The following is a 15,969-nucleotide window of genomic DNA, read 5'->3' as shown; positions in this document are numbered from 1 at the left end:
CTGCCCGCGCGCCCGGGCGCCCACTGGCCGGCGCCGGGCCGGGAGAGATGACATCGACGGGGAAGGACGGCGGCGGGGCGCAGCACGCGCAGTATGTGGGGCCCTACCGGCTGGAGAAGACACTGGGGAAGGGGCAGACAGGTGCGTGCGCGGCGGGCGGGGCCGGGGTGGGAGACCGGGGCACCAGGGGCGCGGGCGGACGGGCGCGCTGCCGCTGGGGAGGCCGTGCTGACTGAGCTCCGGGCGGAGGCCTGGAGGGAGGCGAGATGCTGCAGGCCGGCTCTGTCTCCGGCCCTGGTGGCCACGAACAATGGGCGGCCGGTGCGCCCCCGTCCGCCGGTGCGCCCCGTCCGCCGGTGCGGCCCGGTCCGCGCCGCGGAGCCCCCGCAGGCTGCGCGGCTGCGGTCGGCCGGGCGCGGCCCAAGGACACGCGGAGCGGACCGGGACTCGCAGGCGGACGGGGGCGCCCGTGCCGGGCCTGGGCAGCGCCCCTGGGCTCCTAGTGCAGGTGCGCGACCCGGGCCGCATTGTGCGCCGGAGCTACGGGCCTATTGTGCGGAGGAGGGGGCCGAGCGGGCTCCCATCTGCCGTCTGCCGCGGCCGTGCTTATAGGCGTGCTGCCCGAGCAGCTGCGCCCCGGGCCGCGCGCCCCGGCCCGAGACCCCCACCTCCGTGAAGCGGCCTCTTGAGCCCCCCTGGCCAGGCCCCGACCTCCCTCCATGACAGAGGTGGGAGAGTGCAAGAATCTGTCAGAAGGCTGGACAGCGCCTTCCTGTCCTCCGCTGTCCTAAGCTCCGCAGCCTGTGACTCTGCCCCTGCACTGCCCCAGGGGAGGGTGAGGCCAACTGGTGCTGAGACTGCGCTCTGGGCCTGGCAGAGGAAGAGACCCTAGACTCACTGAGAGGAGGGTCTTCCCAGCTGGTCCTAGCTGTCTTTCCAGGCAGCAGGCTAGGTCCTTGCAAGGCCCAACCCAGGCCAGCAGTGGCCACGGCTCCCCTTGCATTTGACCAACTTTGCCCAGCCTGGCTGGGCCTGGCCAGCCCCCTCATCTGGCCAGCCAGGCGCGTTCACAGAGTGTCTTTGTGGCGGCTGGGCCTCAGCCATTTTCTTTCTTCTCTCAGGACTGGCCTGCGTCTTGGTGTCCTGGAGGTCCAGTTTGCACTGTCTGCTTTTCCTTCCTTTCTGAGAAGTTCCTTAGACCCGGGGCAGGCAGGGGAGTAGCAGAAAGGAGGAGGCTGTAATGGTGTAGTGGGCTCAGGAGACCCTCGGCAAGCCCCCCAGAGCCACAGAGAAGCAGAACTGGGAGGTGGTGTTTAAGAAGGAAAGTGGGCCAGGCTGGGCTCTGGGGGAGGGCAGCGGCTGGCCGTGATGTAACTCAGGCAGAAACAGCAAAGCATCTGCTGGGGGCTGGGGCACTGCTTTGCCCTGAGCAGGCTGCCCCCCTTCCAACTGCCCAGGCACTGACTGGACCCTGGCCACTGTGTGGCACTGTGGGCAATGGGGACGACCCAGGTTTGAAGAAGAGGCAGCAGACAGCTGATGTTCACCTGAGTTCAAAATGTGCTAGTTTTCTGGTGGGAGCTACGAAAGTCTGTAGGATCCTTGGTGAAATAAGGGGCCAACCACAGTGCAGGAGGCAGTGAAATAATCTAATTATTGTGCCAATAAAATGTTGTTATAAGGAAACATCAGCATGTGAGCGATGACAACAATGAATTATGTGCAGGCTAAGAGCAGTCTCGGTGAGCAGGGGCTGGTCTCTGCACTCTTCTTGAGTTAGACTATCATGCAGTTAATTAAGGGAGGTTTCCACTATAATTAACATAATGAATACAAAAAGGATGTGCCTGTGTGTGTATCAACAAGGAGTTATAGTGTGATATTTAGAAACACTCTGAGTGGAGTGGAGCTCAAACTCCTGCCCAAGCACCTGGAAGTTGTCCCCTCTCTGTGTTCTGATCGTCAAAGTACAATTGTCTTGCCCAGGAAGGCCCAGGCCAAGGCTGTCCACTGACATTCATCTTCCTGTCCCTGCGGATGAAGGGTTCTCTGGAGTTCGGTGGATGTGGGGCCCCAGATGTGCACTGTTTGGAGAGTTGCTATATGCCAAGGCAAAGAAGGAGACGGGCTTACACCGATGCCCCACACACTCCAGCCCTGCCGCAGAGCACATTCCTCCTGCTGGGACCCAGGTCCTAGTGTGGCTAGTGGTTGTGAACTTTAGTTCCAGCCCACTTCTAGTCTGTGGCTGGCCTTGTTCATTTCAGCCCTGCTGGTTCTTCACTTTCTCTCTGCTCAAGTCCTTTGAAATGAGAGCTATTCCCCTTGAAGTGGCCATGGAAAGGGAGGTGGTCCAGTGGCAGTGAGCTTCCTGTTGTAGTAGGAGCCTTTTGGCCCAGCTGACCCGAGGTAGGCCATGGATCTATCTCAAAATATTGCTATTGGGAGATGTGGCAGGTGTAGCTGCCCTGTGGGGCACAGCAGACCCCCCTTTCTGGTATTGCAGCATCTAGTCCACCCTATTGTACTTGCCAGTCCTCTGTGACTTTCTGAACAGGGCTGCCCAAGTGTGTCCTCTGCACGGCTACCTTTTGCGGCCTTGGGTATTACCTCTGATTGCCCAAGTGCCCAAGCCCAGGCACCAGTGAGGCACAGCAGCCTTGGGAAGCCTCCTCACTGCTGGGGCAGGTGATGCTGGGTGGGGCAGTGCCTGGGCTTTTCCCTTGATCTGAGAAGTGCTCACTCAGCCCCCATCCTCAGTGTGGCAGAGGTGGGACAGAGTCTTTGCCACTGAGGGCAACCTTGGAGGCTGGAGGGTAAGGATATGTATGAGACACTTCAAGTCTAGGCCTGTGCAGTTCCAGGACAGAGTGCCACGTAATCCTGTGGCCTCATCCCTCCTTCTCATTGGTAAATGGAGCAGGGCACCTCCCTCCAAACCAGAGCTCAGCCCATGGGGTCCGAGAGGACCCTGTGGAAGGAGATGGGGGATGTAGACCCTCAGGCTATTCTGGAATTGTGTTCATGGGGAGATATGGGGCCCTCAGGAACCCTTGATCCACTGGGCAGAAAGGAGGTGGCTGGTGCAGGGCTTTCCTGGCAGGGCTGCCCCGTGGCTCACCTGCCTAGGCTCTTGTGGATGAGGAAACCAAGTCCTAGCACTTGGTGCTGTGTCTTGAGCAACAGCTACTTGGGGTGGGCTTAAGCCCACGGCCAGCACAGACTGATTTCCAAAACTGTAGCACCTCAGGAGGCCAGCACAGAGTTCTGGTCCTCATGCCTGCTTGTCTTCCCAGCCCTGGCTTGGCCTTCAGAGGACCCTGGGCCCCATGAAGTCATTGGGAAGGCCCATGTGGCCTCCCTTTATGCTCCGAGACATAACCCCAGCCTTCTCTCTACCTTACAGACTGTCTAGGGAGCAGCCCCCCTTCCAGGCTAGGACCTGGCCTTTGGTGGACTATTCTGTCAGAGCCCCTGGGCATGGGGGCTCTTGAATGGTGAGGGAGGCACGCCTGAAAGGACAGGCCCCAGGGGTCCCTATGGTCCTGTGCCACCTCAGCTTTCACACCCATCTCCCTGCCTGCCATTGGTTCCATGTGGGGGCTGTGCTGGAGGCACCCTGGGCAGAGGACACAGCCAGCCCTGCCCATGCTGACCATGCGTGGGCCCTGCCCAGGCTCTTCTGTACTGTGGGTTTCCTCGACATGCAGGTGTTGGGTCTAGGGTGTCCCCCAGGACCCCCAACAGGTGCAAGCTGTGTGGGGAGGGCCTTCCAGTGTCATCTGTGGCTTGTCTCTGCCCTGCTGGCACCAACGTGGAGAGTCAAGTCCAGAACTGCCAGGGAGCTCAGGTGGAGACAGAGCGCTGTACCCACTGTGATGGGCAGCTGAGGCTAGGCTTCCATCCCTGTTTCTGGCAGATCCTCACTGGGCTCCAGCTGGAGCCACCCACTATGGACTGTGCCTTGCATGTAGGTCTGCGGCTCCAAGGGGCTTTGGGTCCTGCCCCGTCCCTGGCTGTTCAAGGTGGCCAGGGGTGTCTTAGTCCTTCCTCTGGTTGGTGTGTGTTGACCCCCGTGTCCCCTCCCCAGCCCCTGTAGGATTGTGTGGACCTGAGCGCATACACCCAGTCCCCTGGTGATTTTTCCTGGTCTTCACTCGTAGTGTTGCTATGGTGTGACCCCAGGGCGTCTGGGGCCGCACTCTCCTCATTCTCAGTCCCATTTGCCTTATATCAGACAGCTAGTCCTTCCCAGGGCTGGATGCTGGGAATGGCCTGAGTCAGCTGGGCCACCCTGTCTGCTGCCATCCCTTTTCAGGAAGCCTGCGGCTGGCACTGGGGAGGAGCAGTCAGGAACTACCCTCTCTGCCACCCACTGGCCCTGGTATAGAGGGCGGCTGAGCCTCTGCAGCCAACACCACAACAGGCGCCAGCTCCCAGAGAGGAGATTGGCCAGCCACCCAGTGCGGCCTCTAGTACCCACTGTGTGGGGCTGTGCTGGCCCCTCAGGCCCCTGTAGCACCTTGGAGCTTAATGGCACAGGTCTGTGTTGGGGCTAGGGAGCTCTGGAACCCCTGCCTGGGTTCTGGCCATCAGGAGTGAGGGACTGTGGCCCTGGGGCCCCTTGTCTGTGAGAATCAGGTCTCTCTTGAGCTTCTGTGAGGCCCTAGCAACTAGAAACCACGTCAGGCAGGCGGATAGCAAGCTGGCCACTGGGGCTGCGTGGGAGGGGCCCTCTGGCCTCCCCTGGGTGGGTGGCTTTCCATGCTGCCTGCACCTTGCAGGAAGCCAATGGTGCATTGACCAACCCTCCTCAGTTCCAGGGCCACTGTACCCTGGGGGGACATCTGATGTCAGGCCACATCACGTGGGGGGTGGGGGGGGTTTGCACAGGGTGGGTGGGCTGAGGTGGCCAAGCTGCCCTCAGGCCTCCCCCAGGCCTTGCCCCAGGGTTGCTGCGCCAGCTGCCTGGCACTCTGATGAGATGGAGGCTAGGATGTAGGGACAAAGCAGGGATTGTGCCCGGCCGGCTGCCTTGCAGGGCCCAGCCCGCTCAGTCCAGGCCTTCTTCCACTGCCTCTGAGGGGCCAGTGTTGTGGGGGCCCCATCTGAAGGATGGCGCTTTCAAGGGGCTCCCCCTTTTCCTGGGTACCTCCATTTCACAGGTTCTTTCCGTGTTCAGCCCCACAGCTCAGGGACGTGGCTCAGCCTGGGTTCCCCTGAGCCCTGGTTGGTGATTTCTCCCAGGCAGATTTCGAGGGTCACAGACATTAGTTCGTCCAGCCAGACACTGCCCTTGGTACCCAGCTGGGTCCCATCTGCCCAGGAAGTGTTGGCCTGTGAGAATAGAGCCACCATCCCCAGTGGCCATGTCATTCTGTGGGCTTGGCAGAGGGAGAGTGGACAGCTCTGGGTCCTTGTGGCTGTGGGCTGGCTGGGATGCCCCCAGGGCACTTTTGGTGCCGTCCACTCACTCTGCTGGGCCCAGACCTGGAGAGCATCTTGGGCAACACCTGCATGGGTGAGGCTCAGAGCTGAAGGTGGGGTTTATGGGGTTGGGAGTGGGGAGTGCTGCCTGGTCAGAAGTGTGGCCCCTGAGAGACAGCTTGGCCTGGGAGCCCCCAGCTGACTCCATAGCTACTGGGCAGCCCCTTGCTTAGACACAGGATCAGGAGGGGCCTGGGTGGTGGTGGGGCTGCCAGCTGGAGCCACAGGACCACGGAAGCTCGAGCCTCACAATGCTGGCTCCAAGGCCCCATGGTCTTGGGGTGCTTCAGGGAGAGGGGTGCCTGGGCAGGGTGGCCAGAGGTCTCACCACTCTGGGGCTTCTGTCTTTCCTGAGCAGCACTGGTGCTGCTCCTGGCCAGGTGGTGCTGGGCAGGTGGCCCCTGGGCTGGTTCTTCATGCTCTTAAGTTTATTCAGAGGCCAGTGAGGACTACTCAGCTTCTTTCTGGGCAGCCCTTAGGTGGGGACCCTGGCCCCAAGTGGGAGGTGGCGGTCAGGTGGGCAGGGACAGTTGGAGCCTGCATCTGCAACAGCAGGTGAAGCCCCCTCCCCAGGTGGTGAGCTGCAGCCTATTGGTGCAGCACCAGGAGCCCCCAGCCCCACGATCCCCATTGGATGTAGCCTGGGGGTTCCTGATGGACACCATGAGGTACATGGGGTACCACAGAGCCCGAATCCTGCAGCCCTCTCCACACGTGGGCATCCAGGGCAAAGCCTCTTCTGAACCTGGGGCAGGACAAGGTCCCTGGTGTACCTCACAGCTGCCCTTGGCCTGTGCCATCTGGGGTCTTCAGTCCTCCCACATGCGGTTTGTAAGGGCTACAAGAATGGCATCTCCAGCCAGTGGGATCTGGGTAGAATCCCCCATCCCGGGCCAGAGCCGGGGAGCATGCGTGACTGTCTGTGGGTCTGTGCCAGCTTGTGTGTAGAGCCCCCCAGGTAGTGCTGCCGTCGGGGTATCTGCCTGAAAGCCCAGACTAGAGGCAGGTGGGCCTCAGTTTCCCTGTCTGTGAAGTGGCTCTGTGGGGGTCAGAGGTGTGGTGCAGGGAGATTGTGCTTACACAGGCTGAGCCTGGGGCAGGGCCGAGGATGGCTGGGTGGAATGTGCACCAGGGTGCCTGTGAGTGTGTAGAGTGAGGCTGGACGGAGTCACCACATCTGCTCATCACTCAGCTGATGGGCTTGTTGTGCTGTTCTCATTTTGGGGTTGGTGGGCAGAGAGCCACGGTGTAGAGAGTTGGGCTAAGCAGCTGTGCCTTGCTGGGACACCACAGCAGGTGTCCTCAGGGCTCAAATTGGTGGCTGTTCCACCTGCAGGCTCTGAACTGATGAGACCCTTTGTCCCATCCCTGACCCTTTGCCATCTGCTGCTGTGGTGAGGTGACTAGGACACATCCCTGGCCTACCTATGTCCTGCTGACCTCCTGCCCTGCCCTGCCTTTTGCCTGGCAGTTGTGGGGGACACTCAGGGTGCAGGGGCATGGGTCAGGCACAGGCCTGACTGTATTTTCCTACTGTCATCCTGCCACAGCTTCCTTTGTCTGTGAGGCTGGGGGCAGGGGTGGGGGTTCCTGTGACTCTGCTAGGATTGAGGCTGCTATGGGAATATGGGCACCAGGGTGGACTGTGGACTGCAGCACTTTCAGACTCAGAAGTAGAGGCAAGTAGCCTAGATCTGGGAGCACCCCCAGCCTCAGCCTATGCATGTCTGAAACACACACTCTTGAAAACCCTGAGAAATGAACACTCATTTCTAAAATCAGAAGTCCAGCTGGACACTGGAAGTTTAACTTTAGAGGAGTGTTGTTTGAGCCTGGACCTCTGCTGCTGGCTGGTCTCTCTGTCAGGTGCCCAGTGGCTAGCGGGGCCCTAGGCTCTGCTTCGGGGTGGTCTTCAGTCCATACATCACCCATGGGTACCCAATACTGCCAGCGCCAAGCCAGGCATGGTGCTGCTTGGGGACAGTGGCCCACACATCCTGAAATGTTCTCCAGGGTCACACACACATAGGTGCAGCCTCAGCAGGGTAGATCCCAGGTGGGAGGTGTGGCTGTTCCACTCATCCTGTGGGGCTGGCCCAGGGAGGGCAGAGCACACTGGGCGGGCCAGGGCCCACAGTGTGGGTGGATGGCAGCTACGCTCTGAGAGAGCCATCCTGCTGCTCTGGGCTGCAGCACCTGCAGCGTCACCTTCCCCAGCATAGGCTTCTGCAGGACTCTGGGCTGTGCGCCTGCCCTCCTGGTTCTCCCTCTAGCCTGGCCTCACACAGGGTCACTTCTGCATTAGTGCCCAAGGCCCCCACCTGGGGCACATGAGAGAGGCAGGAGGATGAAGCAGAGGCTGAGCAGGGCTGCCACCCCTGGGCCTTCTTGTAGTCCGGCTCCTGTCTGTGGTCTCAGCATGTGACTTATATGTCATTTATGAGCAGGGGGTGCAGGGCCTCCTTGGCTGTCCGGCTGCCAAGGCCCCAGCTGGGCTCACAGTGTGCTGCCCCTTCCCTGCACAGCCTCCAGGGGAGCAGTCTGGGGCACGTCATCCTCCCAGCTTGTGCAGCTGGGCCCCGCCTGTGGGTGTGCCCCTGGCACATGGGGACACTTGGCACAGAGGGCTGGCTGCCCCTGCCCACCTAACGTCTCCAGAGAAAGCTGCATCAAGCCCTGAGGTGCCCCATCTCTGCTGTGTCCTCTGGGTGGGGGATGCATGGGGAGGACTCGCTGGCCTCCAGAAAGAGGAGAGGAGAGAAAGGCCTCGCGCCTTGCGACAGGGGTGGCCTGGAGAGCTGTCCAGCAGGCCGTGCTGAATGAAGCCCCATGTGTGCCTCCCAGGCAGAGGCACGGTGTCTCTGGGTCCTCACTGGCCTAGATAGAGCTACATGTGGGCCTGGGCGTCGGGCGGGTTCCCAGACCTATGCCGTGGGACTCCTGGTCTGCTTGCAGGGCCAGTCACCCAGCACTGCTGGCACTTGAGGCAAGGATTCCTGGGGACCCACAGAGCTGAGGGGTCTCCCTGAGGGTGTGGCTCCCACAGGGCTCACTAGGCGACCTGGGAGCAGCCCTGGTGCTTGGTGCGGGAGCCACAGTGCAGGATGGAGCAGCATGGGAGCCCCTTCTTTCAGAGCCCTGTGGCCCAGGGCAGGAAGTGGCTATGGGCTGGATGGGCTTGGTTGAGGCAGGGTTGGCCTGGAGCCAGGCTCCAGAGGGCCCTGTGTGTGTTGGGGTACGTGTGCCTGAGGGTCCTCTGGGGACCCCTGCAACCCACAAGCCTCAGGCACTGGAGGAGGGGCAAGACTCATGTCCAGGTCTTCCCATGACCCTGGCTCACCAGGGTCAGGGGTCTCCTTCCAAACATGAGGTGTTGGGTAGGGCACAGGCCTCCAGGGCTTGGTCCCCATGGGGGCTGAGCAGGACAGATGGGTCAGGGTGGGAGGGTGCTGAAGCAGAGGGCTCAGACTGGGGCTAGTTGACCCTAAGCCCCAATCCCCAGGGATTTGGTATTAATCATAAGTAGCACAGAGAATGTCCTCTCACAGATGCCAGAATGGCTGAGGACATCTGCAAATGGCCCTAGTGTGGACATGGCAGGCATCATGCTCCCAGGGAGGGCTCAGAGGGTCCCCAACCCCTGACCTGTGGGGTGCTGAGAGTCCACTCCACACTACAGGACCTCTGACCTCGGGGGCTTGTGCACACACCTATCCCACTGCACCCTCGGGCTGCATCTGCTGGACGGGAGGTTAGAGTCTAGCTGTGTCTCTTGGGAGGCAGGAAGGTCAAGGAGTCTACCAGCCACAACTTGGCTCTCAGTCATTGTGGGTAGTCCCTGGCCGCCCCACTGGAGTGGGATCCTGGACTGTGGGAGCCCCAGGCTCAAGGCTGGGCAGCGCAGATGGGACCTAGTGGGTTGGAGCTGGCTGTGGAGGCAGTTTACACCCCCAACAGGCGGACAGAGCTCCTTACTACCTATTGGGTAAACTCTGAACACCCTGTTCTCGCCCCGCCTGGTGTTCATGACAGCCCTAGTGGGGTCCCCATGCTGGCAGGTGGGTGATGGGCTCTGTTCTGGTGGGGGTATTCTGGGGCAGGTGTCCTGCTAGAAGTATCTGGGTGTCTGATGGACAAGCCAACCTGTGCCCATAGGGAAGCTGGAACCAGGTGGCAGAAGCCTGTGTGCTGGGCACTGGCCCCTTGGAGGATCAGAGATTGGGGTGGGGGGAGCACAAGGCACCAGGCCCCTCTCATACCCTAGGCTCAGGTGCCCACCTCCTGGAGGCCCTGGTCCCTGGGAGGGTGGAGGTTCCCAGGGCTAGGACAGATATTCCATCCCCCACTTCCATCCCTCTCCCAACTCTTCCAAGTCAGAATGTAGCTTAAACCAGGGATAGATTTGCTTTGGCCAACGAAGGGAGGAACGGAATTCACATCTGCCCACATAGAAGTTTCCAGAGCTGGGTCCCCTGCCCAGCCCCACTAAGTGAAAGCCATGGTGGCACACGGCACCTAAGTCTGGCCTCTGAGGCTGAGGACAGGGTCCTAGGCATCTTGGACACTGGCATGCCCTCTCTTCACCTGGCCCCCGGGCTGGCTTCTGTGTGTCCCGTCCTATCCCTGGGTCCCCCATGTGTCCCACCCCAATGCCTCCCCTCCTGCTGACCTTGCTGTCCTATTGTGTCCCCTCTTTGGAGAGTGGGAGTTCACCATTAGCAGCCCCCTGGACACGGACCCTGGTGTCTCACTCCCCCACCCCTGTCCCAGTGCCAGGGAGAGGTTGGGAGAGGAAGGTGCCTTGAGGAAGCCCATGTACCCAGCCCCTCCCTGAATGCCAGCCTGAAGGCAGAGGTGGCAGAGGTGGACATCCTGCCCTGGCCATTGGTGTGGCCACTGGCTCTGGGACTACAGGGTACTTGGGGACTGACACTTATATTTGGGAGGAGCAGGCAGTGGGGGTGTGAGCCTGCAGCTCTGCCTCTACCTGCTCTGCCTGCTGCACACTAAGCAGATTCTATTCTTACCCTGCTAGAGATTACTGTATGACGGGCACCTCTCTGTCCCTAATCCACACTGCACCATGGCAGGGCACACAGCCCTCTGGTGGTCTGGGGAGTGACCTGGCCAGGTGGGGAGCAGCCAGCACTACCTGGGACCCCAGCTCTCCCACCCATGGGGATCAGGGCTGCAGCCTGGGATACTGCGTGCTGGGGGGTTGCACCTTCTGCTATGCCGACCTCACTCGACTTGAAAGCTGGGGGCAGACTCCCGCTGGGTCCTTTCCTGCCCCAGCCCCACAGCTGTTGGCCTTTGCTTCTTCCTGATGTGGCCCAAGCCACCACACATGGGCCCCAGCTGACCTGCATGTCTGCAGCCCTCAGCAGTTGCCCTAGCCGCCACCAGCCTCTCCACCCAGAGCTGTCACTGTCCCTGGCTCCTGAGACAGTGCTTCCTTCGGTGGCTGTTCGCTTTCTTGACCTCAGCTGGGTCCTGTTCCCATGTCCCCCACCCTCCTCCGCAGTGTGCTGGCTGCCAGCCTCTGTCAGGGCTGCTGTGAGGCCCCAGACAACTCAGGGCCACTGGATCCAGGTGGCTACCCAGAGCATCTTAGGAGGTAAACTGAGTCGCATCCCTCACATGCTGCTCCCCACAGATCCTGGTGGGACCTCCCAACCCCCAGCCCTCTAGACTCTGCCACCTGCAGTTTGAGCCCTGCTGGCCCTGGGCCCTTACATCTTCTTGCACTCCTGCCATGCAGTACCTGTGACCCAAGGGTCCTCCTGCTTGGTTCTGCCAGCCTCTCCCACTGGGAGTGACCAGACGAGTGTCCAATTGCAGAGTGACAACAGCTACCCTGGAGTGACATAGCTTCAGGATGGTGGCAGAGCCCCGGGCCAGGGAGGCTGAGCTGTGCGACTCCACAGTTGTCGTTGTCACTACCCCAGCAATGGGGCCAAAGATGTCCCTGGGGCCCTGAGGCCCTCCTGTCTTTGTTGGCTTGTGGTAGATGTCCCCGAGTTCTGGCAGGACCTACATGGTACAGCAGGACGCAGTGTGCAGGGCCACACACTATGGGGGCACCAGTCCCCAGTTCATCAGACAGGGCAGATGTGAGCCAACTCTGTCTGGCATGGCCCCTGCTGGCTGTTCTTCAAGGGGACATGGGGCCCTGGGAGAGCACAGCAGGTCTCACCATGCACTTGGGCAGGAGCCCCCAGGGCCCATCTGCAGAGTCCGCTGCCTCTGTGAGTGGGCTTATAGGCCTGTATGTGTGTGTGTCTGCTTGCGTCTGCCTATGCAGGTCTGTGTACCATACTGGTGTGGGCTAGTGTGTGCATGTATGTGTATGTGAGTGATGCTGTGTGTGCTGGTGTGTGCATGTATGTGTGTGTGAGTGCTGCTGTGTGGGCTGGTGTATGTACGTACTGGTTTGTTCATGTGTATTTGTGCAGGTCTGCATGTGTATATGTGTGTGCCAGTGTGTGCATGTATGTATATATGCTGCTGTGTGGGCTAGTGTGTGTGTGCTGATGTGTGTCTGTGTGCCTGCTGTGTGGGCTGGTGTGTACTGGTCTGTGTGCCTGCTGTGTGGGCTGGTGTGTACTGGTATGTATATGTGTGCATGTGAAGGCCTGCATGTATGTGTACATGCTCTGTGTGCATGTGTACATGCCCTGGGCTGGTGTGTACTGGTATGTATATGTGTGCATGCTCTGTGTGCATGTGTACATGCCCTGTGTGCATGTGTGCATGTATGTATGCGTGTGGATGTCTGCATGTGTGTCTGTGTGCATGCTGCTGTGTGTGCTGGTGTGCATGTGTGCCTACATGTGGACAACCGGGTTCCTGGGGCCTCCCCAGCTTCATCACTACATTGACCCTGCTGCTGTCCCTGGGGCCTTGGAGGCAGGGCCAGAAGGTGCACAGCAGGAGGGAGGGGCCAGCCTGCGAGCCTCTGCTGTGGCCAGTGCCTGTGGCCCTCCTCAGGGGCCGCCTCCACCACCTCACCTTCCCCCCAGCCCTCTCAGACCCAGCCTCTGACTCCAGCTGCACCCACCATGGTGTCCCTGCTGGCCCTTGTAACCGCAGATCCAGTTCCTGGGCCCATGCTCTGCCCCCCTGCCACATCATGCCTCTTGCCTCAAGCCCAGAAGGAAGCCTCAGCTGCCCGGAGATCTGAGGCTGCTGCAGAGGGGCACAGGACAGGCCCCAGGGTGGCAGCCACTGGGAGGACAGGCTGTGGCTCTAGGTATGATGAGGGTTTGTGCTGCAGCCACCAGGCCCAGGGGTCATTGAGGCTGAGCTTGTGGCAGGGGCGGCTGTGTGGTCCTGACAGCCCCCAGGGCCCATCCTCAGGCAGTAGAGCGACGCCTCAGGCTGCTGCTGCAGTGCTGACTCCAGCAGCATCCACCCCAGCCCTGTCATGAGGCTGCACCGGGCAGACCCTGCAGACCCAGTGCCTGGCTGGCTGGCCCCTTTAATTGTGCCAGGTGCTGCCTCAGCTGGGCTTGCTGACCTGTAGGAGTGAGTCTCCTCCCAATAGTGTGCTTTGGATAGGGTAGGTAGGGCCTTCCTTGGGCAGGTGTTGAGTCTTCTGGGTTTCTTCAGAGAATTGCCTCTTGGGTCGTGACACTGGCTCATTAAAAGACAGCAGGATGGTGGTGAGGTTTTCGGTTAGCTGGTCAGAGCTTTTTTACATATGGAGAGCCTGCCGTTCTGCTAAGGCACATGTGTCTGCCTTGGCGGTGGCTGCTCAGTGCCCACCCCACGTGATTCCACTTACCGGGTGTGCTCTGGAGGCAGCCATGCCGCCTGCCTGGGGGAGGGGTCGTGAAGGGCACAGGACAGTCAGGGGTGTCAGCATGTCTGCCCTGGCTGGCTGCATGTGTACACGTGGACCAGAACTCGGCAAGCCTGGTAATTCATGCAGCCCAGCTATGAGAAGCAGCCGAGAAGGGGAGCCTGGGGTAGGAGGTTGGGGGGCATATGTGTGGCTCAAGACACAGAAGAGGGAGGAGCTGTGAGTGGAGGCTGGTGCTGGCTGTGTGGTCCGCTGCACAGCCTAGGTGGGTCCTGCCCCTCTGCTCCCCGTCTGAGGTGCTCACTGTGGCATCTGCCTCTGAGTTGTGACAGCATTGCAGGGTCCAGAGGGAGAAGGCACCAGGAGTGCCGTGTTGCTGGTTCTGCCAGGACCACAGCCCTGGGCCCTGGTGATAAGCGTGGGTGGCCAATGTCACTTTTGTTGTTGCCAGGCCCTGTGGTCCCCTGGACCTTACTTGGGGGCAGAAGTGCAGTGGAGCTATGAGGGGACTTGGAGCTGGTCACCTGTTTGGGTATCACCCTTGGGCCAAGGCGGGCCTGTGAGGGGCTAGTCCTCCTGGGGTCCTGAGCAGGGCTCAGGGCTTCAGTGACCTTTTGTATGGAGGGCAAGAGATGGATGGTCTCAGGCTGAGGTTAAGGCCCCACTGTTTGCTCTTCCTGTTGCCATGGTGACAGATGGAGGCTTGGTAGGGAGGGGGACATAAAGGGGAAGGGAGAGCCTGAGGCTCAGGGTGTGGGGACCAATGGAGTCCTCCAGGAGAGTGGGGGTGGGAAGCTGATGAGGGGATGAGCTTTCCTCCTCCCAGCCTCACCACTGGGTCAAGCAGATTGGAAAGGGGCCAATATCCCCAACCTGGACACCCACCATGAGCCCAATTGGGAGCATAGCTCTGCCTCAGTGCCACCTGGCCAGACCACTGATGGCAGGGACACCACCCTGGGGCCTAGGGACACCCAGCCTATGGGGAGGGGGAGGGGCCTCACTTCACCATGCCCAGCTGGTCCACTCCCAAGCCACCTGTTGGCCCCAGCTGCACTGGTCACACCTCCTCCAGGCCAGACCGGGCCTTCCTGCAGAGCCTGAGGTCCCCAATACTTCCCACCTGGCTGCTTCCAGTCCCAGCGTGTGAAGGGACACAGCCTTGCTGGGAGGCTTAGGGCCAGCAGTGCCACCTTGGGTGCCTTGCCAAACCCTGAGCTGTGCCACCCCCAAGGGAGCGGTCCTGGCCCTGTTTACCCCCAGAGCACCTGCACCTCCCTTGTCCCTGCCAGGCTGGGGTGATGCCTTGGAGGGCTGTGGGTATATAGGGGACACAGGGGCCAGCTGGGCCAGGGAATCCGAGCATGGCACTGCAGGGGCTGGGCCTTGGGACCATGTGGCCACCATCTTCCTGGCCAGCCAGCTCCTCCGTCTGGTGGCCCCTGGGCTCGGCTGATGTCTACCCCAATCCCACCCCTGCTGCTGGCCACAGCCCTACCTGCTGTCCCCAGCCCCATAGGGGAGAGAGTGTGGAGCCAGAGGAGGCTGCAGCACCTCTCACCCCATCCAGGAGGGGCTCCTGAGAAGAGCAGGAGGTGGCAGGGCTTGTCCCGTGCGATCTGGATGACCACACAGGCCTTGCATGCAGGGACCAGACTCAGCTTCATGTAGCAGAAGCTGCTGGTGCTCAGCAAGACCTGCATTTTCTTGGTCTGTTCTTGAGTTCTAAAACACTTATTATTTTAAAAAGAATTTATCTTCAAATTTAAAGATATTCAGGTATTTCATGTATGAACTAAAGATTTGCACAGATAAAAACATCACGCCCTGCAGTTGCCGTTGTTCTATTGTTCTAAATTCTAAACGCACAATGTTCCCAGAGGTCAGGCAGGAGGGGAGTGGGGAGTGACCAGCCTGCCCCTCCATCTGCACGTCTTTGCCATCTTGGGGCTCAGGGATGTCACTTCCCCAGGGAGCTCAGGGGTCCCGGAGCACTAGGAGCTTTCTCTCTAAGGAGGGTAGAAATTAGGCACATAGGGGGCCTTCTCAGGGTCAGAGGCAGGTCCTGTGGGCTGTGACCTGCTTGGCATGGCCACTCTGTGCTTCTGGGTCTTGTCTTTGCATTTTATGACCTGTGGTCATGAATCACAAACAATTTGGAAGATTTATAACAGGGCTTCTCAAACTCACCGTGGTGAAGGACGAGTTTTTTTTAAAAGTTCCCAAGCTAGTACTTCAGTAAAATAAAAAATTAATATAATAAAATGGAGTGGAGGGGGGAACCCAAAGCCTTCTGCAGCAAGAGTCCAAATGCACATTTCACTTGGCTCAACAGATGTAAGACTCCCCCGTGGAACCACTTGATGTCTGGTGCTGCCCCCTGTCCTGGGCCCCATCCTGGTCTGCAGGACTCAGGGCCACAGTGCCACATCCTGGCCACCCAGAGCCACTTCTTTGAACCACCTGTGGTTCAGGTGCTCCTGGCACTAGGCACATCCCAGTTTCAGTATCAGTGTTGGGCAGTTCCTGGTGACCCTGGGAGGAGGTAAGGATGGCCCCCAGCATAGCCCCGTCCACATGGCAGCAGGGCCCATCCTCTGGGGGATGCATCCCCCTGTACCTCCTGGCGCCTGTGCTGACAGAAACTTTTGCTTCAGCTTCTTTTTTTTTTTTTTTTT

General features: G+C 60.1%; 1 protein-coding gene across 4 annotated transcripts in view; it reads left to right on the top strand.

The window, feature by feature from the left end:
- Positions 1–6: 6 nt before the first annotated feature.
- BRSK2 (BR serine/threonine kinase 2) overlaps positions 7–15,969 on the top strand; it is a 48,349-nt gene continuing 32,386 nt past the window's right edge. For all 4 annotated transcript variants that reach the window (XM_012813343.2, XM_003802764.1, XM_012813341.1 and 1 more), the window contains exon 1: positions 7–141. In XM_012813343.2, coding sequence (XP_012668797.1) covers positions 48–141 — 94 coding nt within the window. In that variant the 5' untranslated portion in view covers positions 7–47. The remainder of the gene's footprint in view (positions 142–15,969) is intronic.

The sequence above is a fragment of the Otolemur garnettii genome, unplaced genomic scaffold (genome assembly GCF_000181295.1).
Source record: "Otolemur garnettii isolate 467f Iridium unplaced genomic scaffold, OtoGar3 scaffold00260, whole genome shotgun sequence".
Taxonomy (NCBI): domain Eukaryota; kingdom Metazoa; phylum Chordata; class Mammalia; order Primates; family Galagidae; genus Otolemur; species Otolemur garnettii.
Note: the sequence above shows the minus strand (reverse complement) of the source record. Positions and strands in the feature narration are given on the sequence as shown.